This window comes from Leuciscus leuciscus (genome assembly GCF_965113295.1).
Source record: "Leuciscus leuciscus genome assembly, chromosome: 15".
In the NCBI taxonomy this organism is placed as follows: domain Eukaryota; kingdom Metazoa; phylum Chordata; class Actinopteri; order Cypriniformes; family Leuciscidae; genus Leuciscus; species Leuciscus leuciscus.
This window is the reverse complement of record NC_138739.1, coordinates 36,575,274-36,587,114: the sequence shown is the minus strand read 5'-3', so window position 1 is coordinate 36,587,114 and position 11,841 is coordinate 36,575,274. Positions and strand designations below refer to the sequence as shown.

Genomic DNA, 11,841 nt, shown 5'->3' with positions numbered 1-11,841 from the left:
ATTTCAAGAAAAAAAAAAAAATGTATTCACTTGCTTCCTGTCACATGAGGCTGCCAACTTCCTACCCCTACTTCCAGGAAGCATGGCGAAGGCAAACCCTCCCAAAGAAAGGTCAATTTCATGTTACTAATAAGTATTTTTTATTGACACACACACACACACATATATTATATATATATATACATAATCATGAAGGTCTCTAGAATCATCCAAACAAAACAAATCTTACAAGAGATCTATAGTTTTTTGTATACTTAGTCAAAAGTCCAAATGGCAACTATAGTTGCCGGTGGGCAAATGCCTTGTAAGTACATATCTCAGAGACCCCAGGTATCAAAATGTGATTTTGTAAAAAAAAAAATATATATATATATTTTTTTTATTTTTTATTTAACAAATGTAATTTTACTCTGTTTATTAATGTTTTTACTCCACATTTGGACATTTTTACTCCAAATTTGTATAAAAAAATGTAAAAATAAAAATAAAATAGGTTTTTTTTTTAAAGAAAAAAAAGAAAGGACATTTAAAATTCACCTTTGTAAAATGCCCACATTTCCAAATTTCACTCATGGGGATAACATGGATGATTTGACATGATTTAGTGTAAGATTTTTTTGCCCATATTTTGGAAAATGCAGTTTTAAAAGTAAAAAAATAATAATCACTAGATCTCTAAATGCAGATCTCTAAATGTACTAAAAGTTTCAAACTAAAAGACATCTTTTCACAATTTCTTCCAGTTAGATTCATATCTACAAATTATGAAATCACAATTATAACAATAGAAGTTACTTTTTGTCAAAGTTTAGCAGTTTTTGTACTGAAAAAAAATCTGTTTTTCAATAATGTTACATTATGATTAGAATCAAACCTGATCAGGATGTTACAAAGAGAAAAGTAGAAAAGTCTTTAGAGTTCATCATTTATTTCAAACATCCGTTTTCCATATTATTCTATTGTTTCTGATTTTGAGGATGAATTTTGTCCATTTGGCCAAAAGTTTGGACATATTACTATTTTTAATGTTTTTGAAAGAAGTTTCTTCTGCTCATCAAGCCTGCATTTATTTGATCAAAAATACAGAATGATATATTATTACAATTTAAAATAATTGGTTTTCAATATATTATACTTTAAATTATCATTTATTCCTGTGATGCAAAGCTGAATTTTCAGGATCATTACTCCAGTCTATCACATGATCCTTTAGAAATCATTCTAATATGATGATTCATTATCAAAGTTGGAAACAGTTCTGCTGCTTAATATTTTTTCATAACCTGTGATACTTTTTTAGGATACTTTGATGATAAAAAAAAGAAAAAGAAGTAAATGTTTAAAAAAATAAATCTTTTGTAACAACAATATACACTACTGGTCAGTCATTTGGGGTCAGTAATTTTTTTTCTTTCTTTTTTTGAAATAAATCAATACTTTTCTTCAGCAAGGATGTGTTAAATTGATAAAAAGTGATAGTGAAGAAGATTTATATTATTAGAAAATATATTTTTTATTTTGAATAAATGCAGTTCTTTTTAACCTTTTATTCATCAAATATATCAGGCAGCAGAACTGTGTCCAACACTCATAATAAATCAGAATATTAGAATGATTTCTAAAGGATCATGTGATAGACTGGATGTCACATGTGACACTGAAGACTGGAGTAATGATCCTGAAAATTCAGCTTTGCATCACATAAATAAATGATCATTTAAAGTATAATAAATTGAAAACCAATTATTTTAAATTGTAATAATATATCACAATATAAAAAAAAAAATTCTGTATTTTTGATCAAATAAATGCAGGCTTGATGAGCAGAAGAAACTTCTTTCAAAAACATAAAAAATATGAATGTGTCCAAACTTTTGGCCTGTACTGTACATTTAAAGAGAGTACTATTTTTGTTAGTATATTTGCAATGTACTATAGTTTATTTATAAAAAGTATACTTTTTTTTCACTAGGTTCTTATAGTATATACAGTGAGGAAAATAAGTATTTGAACACCCTGCTATTTTGCAAGTTCTCCCACTTAGAAATCATGGAGGGGTCTGAAATTGTCATCGTAGGTGCATGTCCACTGTGAGAGACATAATCTAAAAAAAAAATCCAGAAATTACAATGTATGATTTTTTAACTATTTATTTGTATGATACAGCTGCAAATAAGTATTTGAACACCTGGAGAAAATCAATGTTAATATTTGGTACAGTAGCCTTTGTTTGCAATTACAGAGGTCAAACGTTTCCTGTAGTTTTTCACCAGGTTTGCACACACTACAGGAGGGATTTTGGCCCACTCCTCCACACAGATCTCGTGATCAGTCAGGTTTCTGGGCTGTCGCTGAGAAACACGGAGTTTGAGCTCCCTCCAAAGATTCTCTATTGGGTTTAGGTCTGGAGACTGGCTAGGCCACGCCAGAACCTTGATATGCTTCTTACAGAGCCACTCCATGGTTATCCTGGCTGTGTGCTTCGGGTCATTGTCATGTTGGAAGACCCAGCCTCGACCCATCTTCAATGCTCTAACTGAGGGAAGGAGGTTGTTCCCCAAAATCTCGCAATACATGGCCCCGGTCATCCTCTCCTTAATACAGTGCAGTCGCCCTGTCCCATGTGCAGAAAAACACCCCCAAAGCATGATGCTACCACCCCCATGCTTCACAGTAGGGATGGTGTTCTTGGGATGGTACTCATCATTCTTCTTCTTCCAAACACGTTTAGTGGAATTATGACCAAAAAGTTCTATTTTGGTCTGATCTGACCACATGACTTTCTCCCATGACTCCTCTGGATCATCCAAATGGTCATTGGCAAACTTAAGACGGGCCTTGACATGTGCTGGTTTAAGCAGGGGAACCTTCCGTGCCATGCATGATTTCATGACGTCTTAGTGTATTACCAACAGTAACCTTGGAAACGGTGGTCCCAGCTCTTTTCAGGCCATTGACCAGCTCCTCCCGTGTAGTTCTGGGCTGATTTCTCACCTTTTTTAGGATCATTGAGACCCCATGAGGTGAGATCTTGCATGGAGCCCCAGTCCGAAGGAGATTGACAGTCATGTTTAGCTTCTTCCATTTTCTAATGATTGCTCCAACAGTGGACCTTTTTTCACCAAGCTGCTTGGCAATTTCCCCGTAGCCCTTTCCAGCCTTGTGGAGGTGTACAATTTTGTCTCTAGTGTCTTTGGACAGCTCTTTGGTCTTGGCCATGTTAGTAGTTGGATTCTTACTGATTGTATGGGGTGGACAGGTGTCTTTATGCAGCTAACGACCTCAAACAGGTGCATCTAATTTAGGATAATAAATGGAGTGGAGGTGGACATTTTAAAGGCAGACTAACAGGTCTTTGAGGGTCAGAATTCTAGCTGATAGACAGGTGTTCAAATACTTATTTGCAGCTGTATCATACAAATAAATAGTTAAAAAATCATATATTGTGATTTCTGGATTTTTTATTTTTTTTTAGATTATGTCTCTCACAGTGGACATGCACCTACGATGACAATTTCAGACCCCTCCATGATTTCCAAGTGGGAGAACTTGCAAAATAGCAGGGTGTTCAAATACTTATTTTCCTCACTGTAAGTAGAAACTGTAATTGTAAGGCACAGCACCTGCTGGTGGAATCCTCAAACTGCAAATAGACAGATTTTTCAACACCAGAGTTGAAATTGTGGTCAGTGCATGATTTTGGCTAAATTATTTAGTGCAGATTCTTTTAAACCACTCCAACATATTTCCATTGCAACGTGAGTTGGTGCTGTTTTTCAAAGCGTAATATGTGTAACTAAAGCCGCTTTCTGTTAGCCATTTTTGTATGCCTGTTTTTTTTTTTTTTTTTTTTTTTGCTTTTGTGTTTTATCTTTGTACCAAAAATATTTTTATATAATCCAGCCTGCTTCATATGATATCAAATACAATACAATACAAATTTGCTGTGTGATCATGTGTTCAGCTCTGACTTCCCCTCTCGTCTGTGTGGTCGAGGTTTGTGTTTCCTCTCACAGTTCGAGATGTTTGAATGATCACATATAGCAGATATTATTCATCTGGATCAGACAATGAAGATCATACAGCTGCAGATCTGTGAGTTTCTCACGTCACATTTGATTGAGTCAGTTTTCTTTTGATTTTATATCTTAATAAATGTGTTTTTCTTTCTGTCATAGATCTGATCATGTTGTATCAAGCCACAGAGAGTCTAACAAACACACCAGTAACTTTAGGATCTGATGTTATTATAACCTGTGATCTTGATATAGAGGAGATTTACTGGTACAAACTGAAATTACCGGATCCTCCAGTGTTGATCTTACGCACTTATGATAGCACATATGAAGGAGGTGAATATGAAAACAGGAGCTTTGAACACAAATACTCAGTGAAAACTAACAGTCGTCTGTTCATCAAAAATATCACCATTGATGAATTAGGAGTTTATTATTGTGTGAAAACTAGTGAACCACTAAAATTCAACAACGGCACCAAAATCTACATCAGCGGTGAGTTATTTTATCATTTCATGTCTTTATAAACCACATGATGAATTCCAGATTGAATATACTGTGTGAAGATCTAATAATAGTTTTATTGTTCTGTTAAAGACTGAAACTGAATAAAGATTGAACTACAAACCTTTTACAGACTCAGTCCACAGGAATCAGACAGATGACGCTCCACAACATCAGATACCATGGAGAAATATGACCATCATCATATCTGTCCTGCTGAATGTGCTTCTGACCATTGCATTAATAGGTTTGTTCTCGTTTTACTAGATTAAAAGACTCATTAAGTCTCTGTTCAATAATTTCCTATTATCACTGTAAAACTGCTTTGAAACAATCTGTATTGTTAAAACCGCTATATTAAATAAAGGTGATTGAACGAACTACAAGTAGGTGTTTAAACCATCAAAAGGTGATGTTTATTCACTGTTGTTTTCTTCAGGTGTGGTGAAGAACTGCCTTCATGCAACTAGAAGATCTAAAAATAGTTCAGAGAACCCACAAAGTACCACTGCAGCTCAGGTAACAATAATTGTGTAATGAATATTAGCTTAATTTTTTTTAAATGGCTTAGTTAGCATGCTATTTTCAATTAGTGTTGTAGATCCATTATTTGAATGAATATGTGATATTAAACAACTACAGTACAGTATAACGACCACTAAAATGCATATTTGACCGTTGTACATTGCACTAGTTTTATGTCTCACATAACCGCACTTCTAACTTGTCAGATCTCTATTTCATGTCTATTTATAGATTTACAAAGTAAACCCGTTCAGACATGTCGGAGGTTTTATTTTTTGATAATGATCGCCTGGCTGTACATTATTCCTTACATTCATTGCTAATATCTTAATCTTTCAGTTTGCTGAAATTGAATCATCCATGCCTCCCGGTAGAAGCAGGTCTTGCCAGGATCATCAGGCCATCTACTCTCTTCTACAGCCAATAAAAACGTAATGATGTATGATATTTCATTATTTATAATATTCATAATTTGTAAATAAAAATATAAAGTTGAACATTTCTGTACTTCTATTTGTGGGATTTCATAGATTTAAACATTTTAGTTGCGTATTCTGATTCATATCCAAATGTACATGGAAATTGAGATTAGATTTGAAACAAAGTTGAACAAAATCTGTTGTCATGTACTCATGCTTGTATGAATGCAGATAGGTAGTAATGATCAGTTCTGAGATTATTTGACACACAATGTTTAAAGTTATGAAAAGTAGAATTAAAATACCTACTGGTTGAACATAAAGTGCTGAAAGTAGTGGACACTGGGGCTATTTTCCACAAGAGGAAATTGGGGAGTTTCGGGAGTTTCCATGACTGGTGGTTTTAACCACGAGGTTGATCTGCACAAACAAGAGTATGCATGCATGTTTTTGTGTGTTACCTTGTTTGCTGCTTAATTAATTGATTTATGTCTAAACGTGCAGTGTGGTCGATGCTGTATAGAGTGGTAGAAATATACTGTTCTTGTCTGGTATTAAATGTTGCTGTTTTGAATGGAGATCTTGCTTTTACAGCACTGACTTGTTCAGACTAGCAGTGGAAGTTGCATGTAAACCACAGTCTAACGGGGTTTCTTGGGCCTGAAAGCAGCTTCTTAGCCCAGTTTCATGAAACTTGCAACAAATAATGCTTAATCTCACCACAGATCAGATGGCACGTCTGAATACTGTATAAAATTCCTGCCTTGCATTGTTTTTCTCAAATGTTCTGCAGCTGGTAATCACAGCTTTTTCTTTTTTTCTTTCTTTGGCTTGCGTATTAATAGTTTATAATATGTTTTAACCTATTAAAACACCCACTTCTGCTCATCTCTTCTATGTGGTTGACAACGCGCTGTGGTTTCTTGCAAACGAACTTTTCCACTGTTTGGTCACTGGATAGACACAGCTCTAGTTATGGTTCACTACTGTGAGTTTATTTATATTTTGTTTATATATTAGTCATAGACCAGGGGTAGATGCCAGCCAAATCTAATTTTATGCATATGAGAACATGGCTGTGAGAGATAGACATACAATCTTTATAATGCATGCGCTGTAAAGTTCCAAGATCACATGCTGTTTTTAAAACTCAAAACTTTCAACTCTTTTATGGAATTTATGTGCAACTCCTCCACCCGAGTCCTACTCGCCCCGCTCTATGCGGGCCTCAAACCCGGGTCTCCAGCGTGAGAGTCAGGCGCTCTAACAAGGAGGCTAAAGACTGCAGCCTCTGAGGTCAGAGGAGTGAGGTTTACTCGCACAGCAACTACTAGCTGGCCTCCGTTACACATGGATTTTTTTTTTTTGGATAGATGTTTCTTTTGTCCACTGAATAATTCTCCATTTGTGTCTTTGGAAGCTTATAAAAATGTATTTCTGGGTTTTTTAGCTTGTTTGCTGTACACCTCGTCACACAGCAGCTTTTAGGCATTTTTCTGTCTTTTGTTATAAGTCATAAATGACAAGGAGGCAGCCTCTCGCAATGCCAAATCAACGGAGACGGTTGGATTGTTTTCCCCCCCGGTGGGCGTGGTCTTCAGATTATGACGTGTTGCGCTCTGTCTCTATTGGGTCATCATGGGCTTAATGTGGGCAATCCGCTAATGTGGGCTGCTCACAGACAGCCCGCGGTGAGCCCAAAGCTATATGGGCCTGTTTAGGTTTGGTGTGGGCTGGCCCTAGCCCACTGTGCCCGCAAAACGCCAGCATGTTTGCAGGGATCTATTCTGTTGTACATGTCCTACTTTAAAAAGCTCCTCAAACCGAACAAAAATTTCAGGAGTCAAGACCCCGATGCACTTAAAGCGAAATTGAAGAACGAACTGGTGTGATGTCATTTAGAACAACATCAGGCCGAAACAAAGTTGGTTTTGGGAAACGAAACAGCTTGCCAAAGCTGGTAAACACATTTGTACTCCCATTGGTCCGTGGCGATTACGTAATAAGTAGGCGTGCGCGGAGGATCCGCCTTCTTTCACGTGAAAATCTTTTCTTGTTCAGTTGTCCTGTTCAGGCGGTTGAGGTCAGATGTCCGCGAGTGATAACATGAACACACTGGAGAGATGCTTTATAGAAGAAAATGTAGTTTACACTGTTATTCATGTTTAATACGGTAAAGCTCCTTGATTTTAAGCAATCAATTGTATAAAGTGCTATATAAATAACCGTGACGTGACTTTACTGGAGTGCTGTAGAGCTTGTGCAAATATAATCACATTGCTTTTCTTATGCTTTATTAAAATCCTTGCTGTTTTCTCAGTTTTGTTGTGTTTATTTTGATATTGAGAGGAAAGCACGCAGAACATTTACATATTCATCTAAGCACCGCTCTCAGCAGTGTTGGCGGCGTCAGATGATCAATAACAATATATCGCTGCTCATGTATTTCGAACTTCGTTTTACCCCTAGAAGAACGAAATAGGACTTCGCCGTGAGTCAAAAACAAGAAACAAGAAACAAAAAACAAGAAACAAGAAACAAGAAACAAGAAACAAGAAACAAGAAACTGGTTATCATAGCCTGTTAGCCCCTGTTGGTGGGTGATGTAACTAGACCATCTGACTCCAAAGAGGGAAAAAAAGCCATGAACAAAACAAAAAAAAAGTAAAAGACATACAATCCAGGCTAATTTTAATACATGCTCATTTGCTTTGAGGATAAACATGTTTTGTGTCGACCACAGTGTTTAGTGCAGCAAATTACTGACTGCCAAAAACGTCATTAGCATTTATTTATATAATGGCTGTTAGTGTTATAGAAACAAATTTGTGCAAATTAGTGTTATATTGAGTCATATTGCTTTCTGTTACAAGTATGAATACATTTTTTTTCAAAAAGTGAAAAGGTTAGGCTATATATATTGTGAACAGAATTAAACACTACACTTGTGGTCAGAGCACGCCTGACTTTAACTTCCTCTTGATGTGTGACCGTTTTAAAGCTATGAGGTATAGTGTCACGTGAAAGTAACAAGACTAGGTCATGCTGAAGTGTTTTAAGACCCTGAAGATCATGTGCTTTGGAAATTAATACTTTATGATGTTTATAATAATAATAATGATCCATATTGTGTGTGTGTGTGTGTGTGTGTGTGTGTGTGTGTGTGTGTGTGTGTGTGTGTGTGTGTGTGTGTGTGTGTGTGTGTGTGTGTGTGTGTGTGTGTGTGTGTGTGTGTGTTGCAGACTTGCTTATGATGTGAAGCTGCAGAGACTTTAACAGATCAACTAAAAGATTTGCAGTAAAATGTGACTATAAACTGTGATCTTGATGTAAAGAAGGTTAACTTGGTTATTACTAAAACTACCAGATTCTCCGGTTCTGACATTACTACAATAATAGATTTAGACACAAATATTCAGTGCAAAGAAAGCAACGCCTGTTAATATATAATGTCACTGTTGATGATTTGCGACTTTATTACTGTGTGACCAAAGACGTTCCTCCAAAATACAGCAATGGCGGCAGACTGCACATCTTTGGTGAGGTCAGTGATCATGTTATTACACAACATCCTTTTTATATACTTATACAAAATGTATGTAAAACCCTTCAATGGTTGTGCAGCACTGAATATAGAGTATTATGCATCGTAGAACCGACTCCAGAGATCCAAAATCAGAATTGGACACAATAGACAGCTCTTACCCTATAGTTGGTCTGATGAATGGTGTTCTGATCATTGTTATTAGTTCCTCTTCTCTTGCATTTGTTACTCTTCTGTTAAAAAAAAGGAAGTGACTATTAAAAATGTTTGTTCTTGAAAGGAAGAGAACCAGAGACGAACAATTTCAAAATACAAACCTACAGCAACTTCAAGTTATGGATCTTGAACAACCTTAAAGGGATGGTTAGGAGTAAAATCAACCAAGGGTCCTTTGCACCGTGACCTCGAGCCAAACACCCCCCCCCCCCAGAAGCCTTTTTTCCCTTGGTTGAACATTATTAAAGTTAGAGCTTATTTAGAGAAATCAGCCGGATGGCTTAGTGCAGGCGCTAATGGATCCTATGATGTATCTCGTAAATTACCCCACTAATAATGCTCAGAATGGTACCAAACTTCTACAGTAGTACAAATAGGTTCTGTACTCTTAAACGAGGCATTGGAAAGTTTGTAAGTACATGAGGAGTTTATTTAAATAACACTTGCCTGACGGCTCATGCTACCGCTAACCCGGACGTCGACGTCACTTCAGTAGTTTGGGAAAAGCACGTAAAAGTCCTGGCAGAAAGCGATGCAGAAGGATGTAGTGTAACAACGCCCAGTTCCAGGAATGCACTAATATTTTGTTGGTAGTACCAGTTTGCAACAATTATTAGTTAACACTAAGTTGTTAACACTTCGAAAAAAATTAAATAATTCGTCGTTACACTACATCCTTATGCATCGCTTTCTGCCAGGACTTTTACATGCTTTTCCCAAACCACTGAAGTGACGTCGACGTCCGGGTTAGCAGTAGCATGAGCCATCAGGTAAGTCACCCAACATATGTTAAACATAGCCTATATTTACTCTTGAGGTTGACCAAGACAGCCGAGGTCACTGGGGGTCACTCCAGCCTGTCTTCTACGTGACCGATTCTTATGTAACAAATTGACGTGATCAAAATGGTCTCATGCTTGAGGCATCATATAAAAGTCCCCTTTTCCCTTTGTTCAAACTTGATCACTGGCTCTGCCTAAAGAGTTGCAAAACAACTTCTCTTCAACTTCTCCCTGACCGACCCTAGCGGAGACTGTGTCTGGGGAAAAAGACAGCAGAGGCCCAGAGACTAGAGACAAACTTGCAATACACATAAACTGCCCCAAATGTATAGTATTCTTTTGTGGTTTATGTGTCCCTGGGCTATAGCCTAGTTGTGATTCTTTAGTAATGATGGGGAAACTTCAAATGCTGAAATCCAGGTCCCTTGATAGGACCATGGAGGCCGCGCCGCCATGGTCCCCTGAACTGTCTGGTCCATCCTGGCCACCTGAACTGTCTGGTCCACCCTGGCCACCTGCACAGCCTGCTCCGCCCTGGCCGCCTGCACACGGCCCAGGTCCGCCCACGCCATACCTCAGCCCAGGTCAGCCCACGCCTTGCCCCAGTCCAAGTCCGCCCACGCCATGCCTCAGCCCAGGTCCGCCCACGCCATGCCTCAGCCCAGGTCCGCCCACGCCTTGCCCCAGTCCAAGTCCGCCCACGCCATGCCACGACCCAGGCCCGTCCACGCCATGCCACGACCCATGTCCTGTCCCCCTGCACGGGCCTGGCCCACCATCCCTCCCCCAAGACCGCCACCGCTCCACCACCCTCCTTGAACATTTTTTTCTTTTGTTTGGGTGTCGGGAGCCACCCTTAGAGGGGGGGATCTGTCACGTTTTGGGTTTGTTCATGTCATGTTTCCATGTCTTTCATGTGATTCCTGTTTGTCATGTGATCCTGCCATGTGTCTTGTCATTGGTTAATTGTCTGATCATTGTTCACAGGTGTCCCTTATCTTGTCATTAGTCTGTGTATTTAAGCCCTCATGTTTGCCATGTGTCTTGGTCAAGTATTGTTTCCTGTAACCACTGTTGTGAGTCCTGTTCATGTCTTGGTTTTTGAGTTTTCATGCCACGCCATGTTTTTGTTTCATGTTTGGTTGTGTTTATAATAAACTGCACTTGGGTTCTCATTTACACTTGCCTTCAGAAGATACCTTATTACAGTTGGATTCAACGTGGTCCATCCAGAAGAACCCTTCAGCACACTCCTAACAAAATCATCAAGAATCTCTGGACTCTATTGCAACCAAAGTCAATGCATGCATCTGTTTTGCAGCCATAGATGCATCTCAAAGTTGTGCCTTTTTTTTAAGGTGACCCAGATTCATTGATGTTTATCATAGGCCGTGGTTAACTGTTTGTAATCTTGCCATTCTCTTCTCTCTCTCTCTTTTTACTTTGTTTATACTGTATAAAATCTTTGCTTAGTTTAATTGTATGTAGCCTATACCCATAGTTTAATTTATTAGACCATTATATCCACGCTTTATTGTCTCTGTGTTTGCCGCTCAGAAATAAAAGTCACTGAAACGTTTTGGTTTTGCTACATGCTATTACCCTTCTAGTACATCAGCAAAATTCTTTCTTGGCCAGGAAGATAATTTATGTCCTAGAATTGATTATGCTGTCTGTTCGGTGGACGGACTGATTAAATAATTGTAATATTAATTCTGCAACAGTCAATTCTGAAACTAATCCAAATATTTATAATTAATTATAATTCATTGTAATTATAAATATTTGACTTATGAGCTAATTTGCTACACTTTTTCATCTTCAGCCACTAGAAA

The 11,841-nt window shown here is 37.8% G+C and overlaps 1 protein-coding gene and 1 long non-coding RNA gene across 3 annotated transcripts; both read left to right on the top strand.

Annotated features, from left to right (window-relative positions):
* The first annotated feature begins 3,597 nt into the window (after window positions 1-3,597).
* LOC309475215 (uncharacterized protein) lies at window positions 3,598-6,352 on the top strand. Of its 2 annotated transcripts, XM_082137931.1 has the most exons (5): window positions 3,598-4,095; window positions 4,179-4,511; window positions 4,654-4,767; window positions 4,960-5,039; window positions 5,385-6,352. In XM_082137931.1, exons 1-5 carry the CDS (start codon window positions 4,071-4,073, stop codon window positions 5,478-5,480), a joined length of 648 nt encoding a protein of 215 aa, XP_081994057.1. In that variant the 5' UTR covers window positions 3,598-4,070; the 3' UTR covers window positions 5,481-6,352. The 2 variants fall into 2 exon arrangements, 1 of the variants encoding a protein (XP_081994057.1); XR_014197552.1 differs by having other exon boundaries at window positions 3,598-4,511; window positions 4,667-4,767.
* A 4,114-nt stretch (window positions 6,353-10,466) lies between these two features.
* On the top strand, window positions 10,467-11,585 carry LOC309475253. Its single transcript, XR_014197581.1, has 2 exons — window positions 10,467-10,563; window positions 10,726-11,585. It is a non-coding gene; the product is annotated as an uncharacterized lncRNA (long non-coding RNA).
* Window positions 11,586-11,841: the final 256 nt, after the last annotated feature.

What these genes read in the sequence shown, in the direction of transcription:
- LOC309475215 (XM_082137931.1), top strand. Translation starts at nt 4,071, where the DNA reads ATGAAGATCATACAGCTGCAGATCT. An exon ending in CACCAAAATCTACATCAGCG is followed by an intron (nt 4,512 to 4,653) that starts GTGAGTTATTTT and finishes AACCTTTTACAG; the next exon opens with ACTCAGTCCACAGGAATCAG. An exon ending in TCTGACCATTGCATTAATAG is followed by an intron (nt 4,768 to 4,959) that starts GTTTGTTCTCGT and finishes TGTTTTCTTCAG; the next exon opens with GTGTGGTGAAGAACTGCCTT.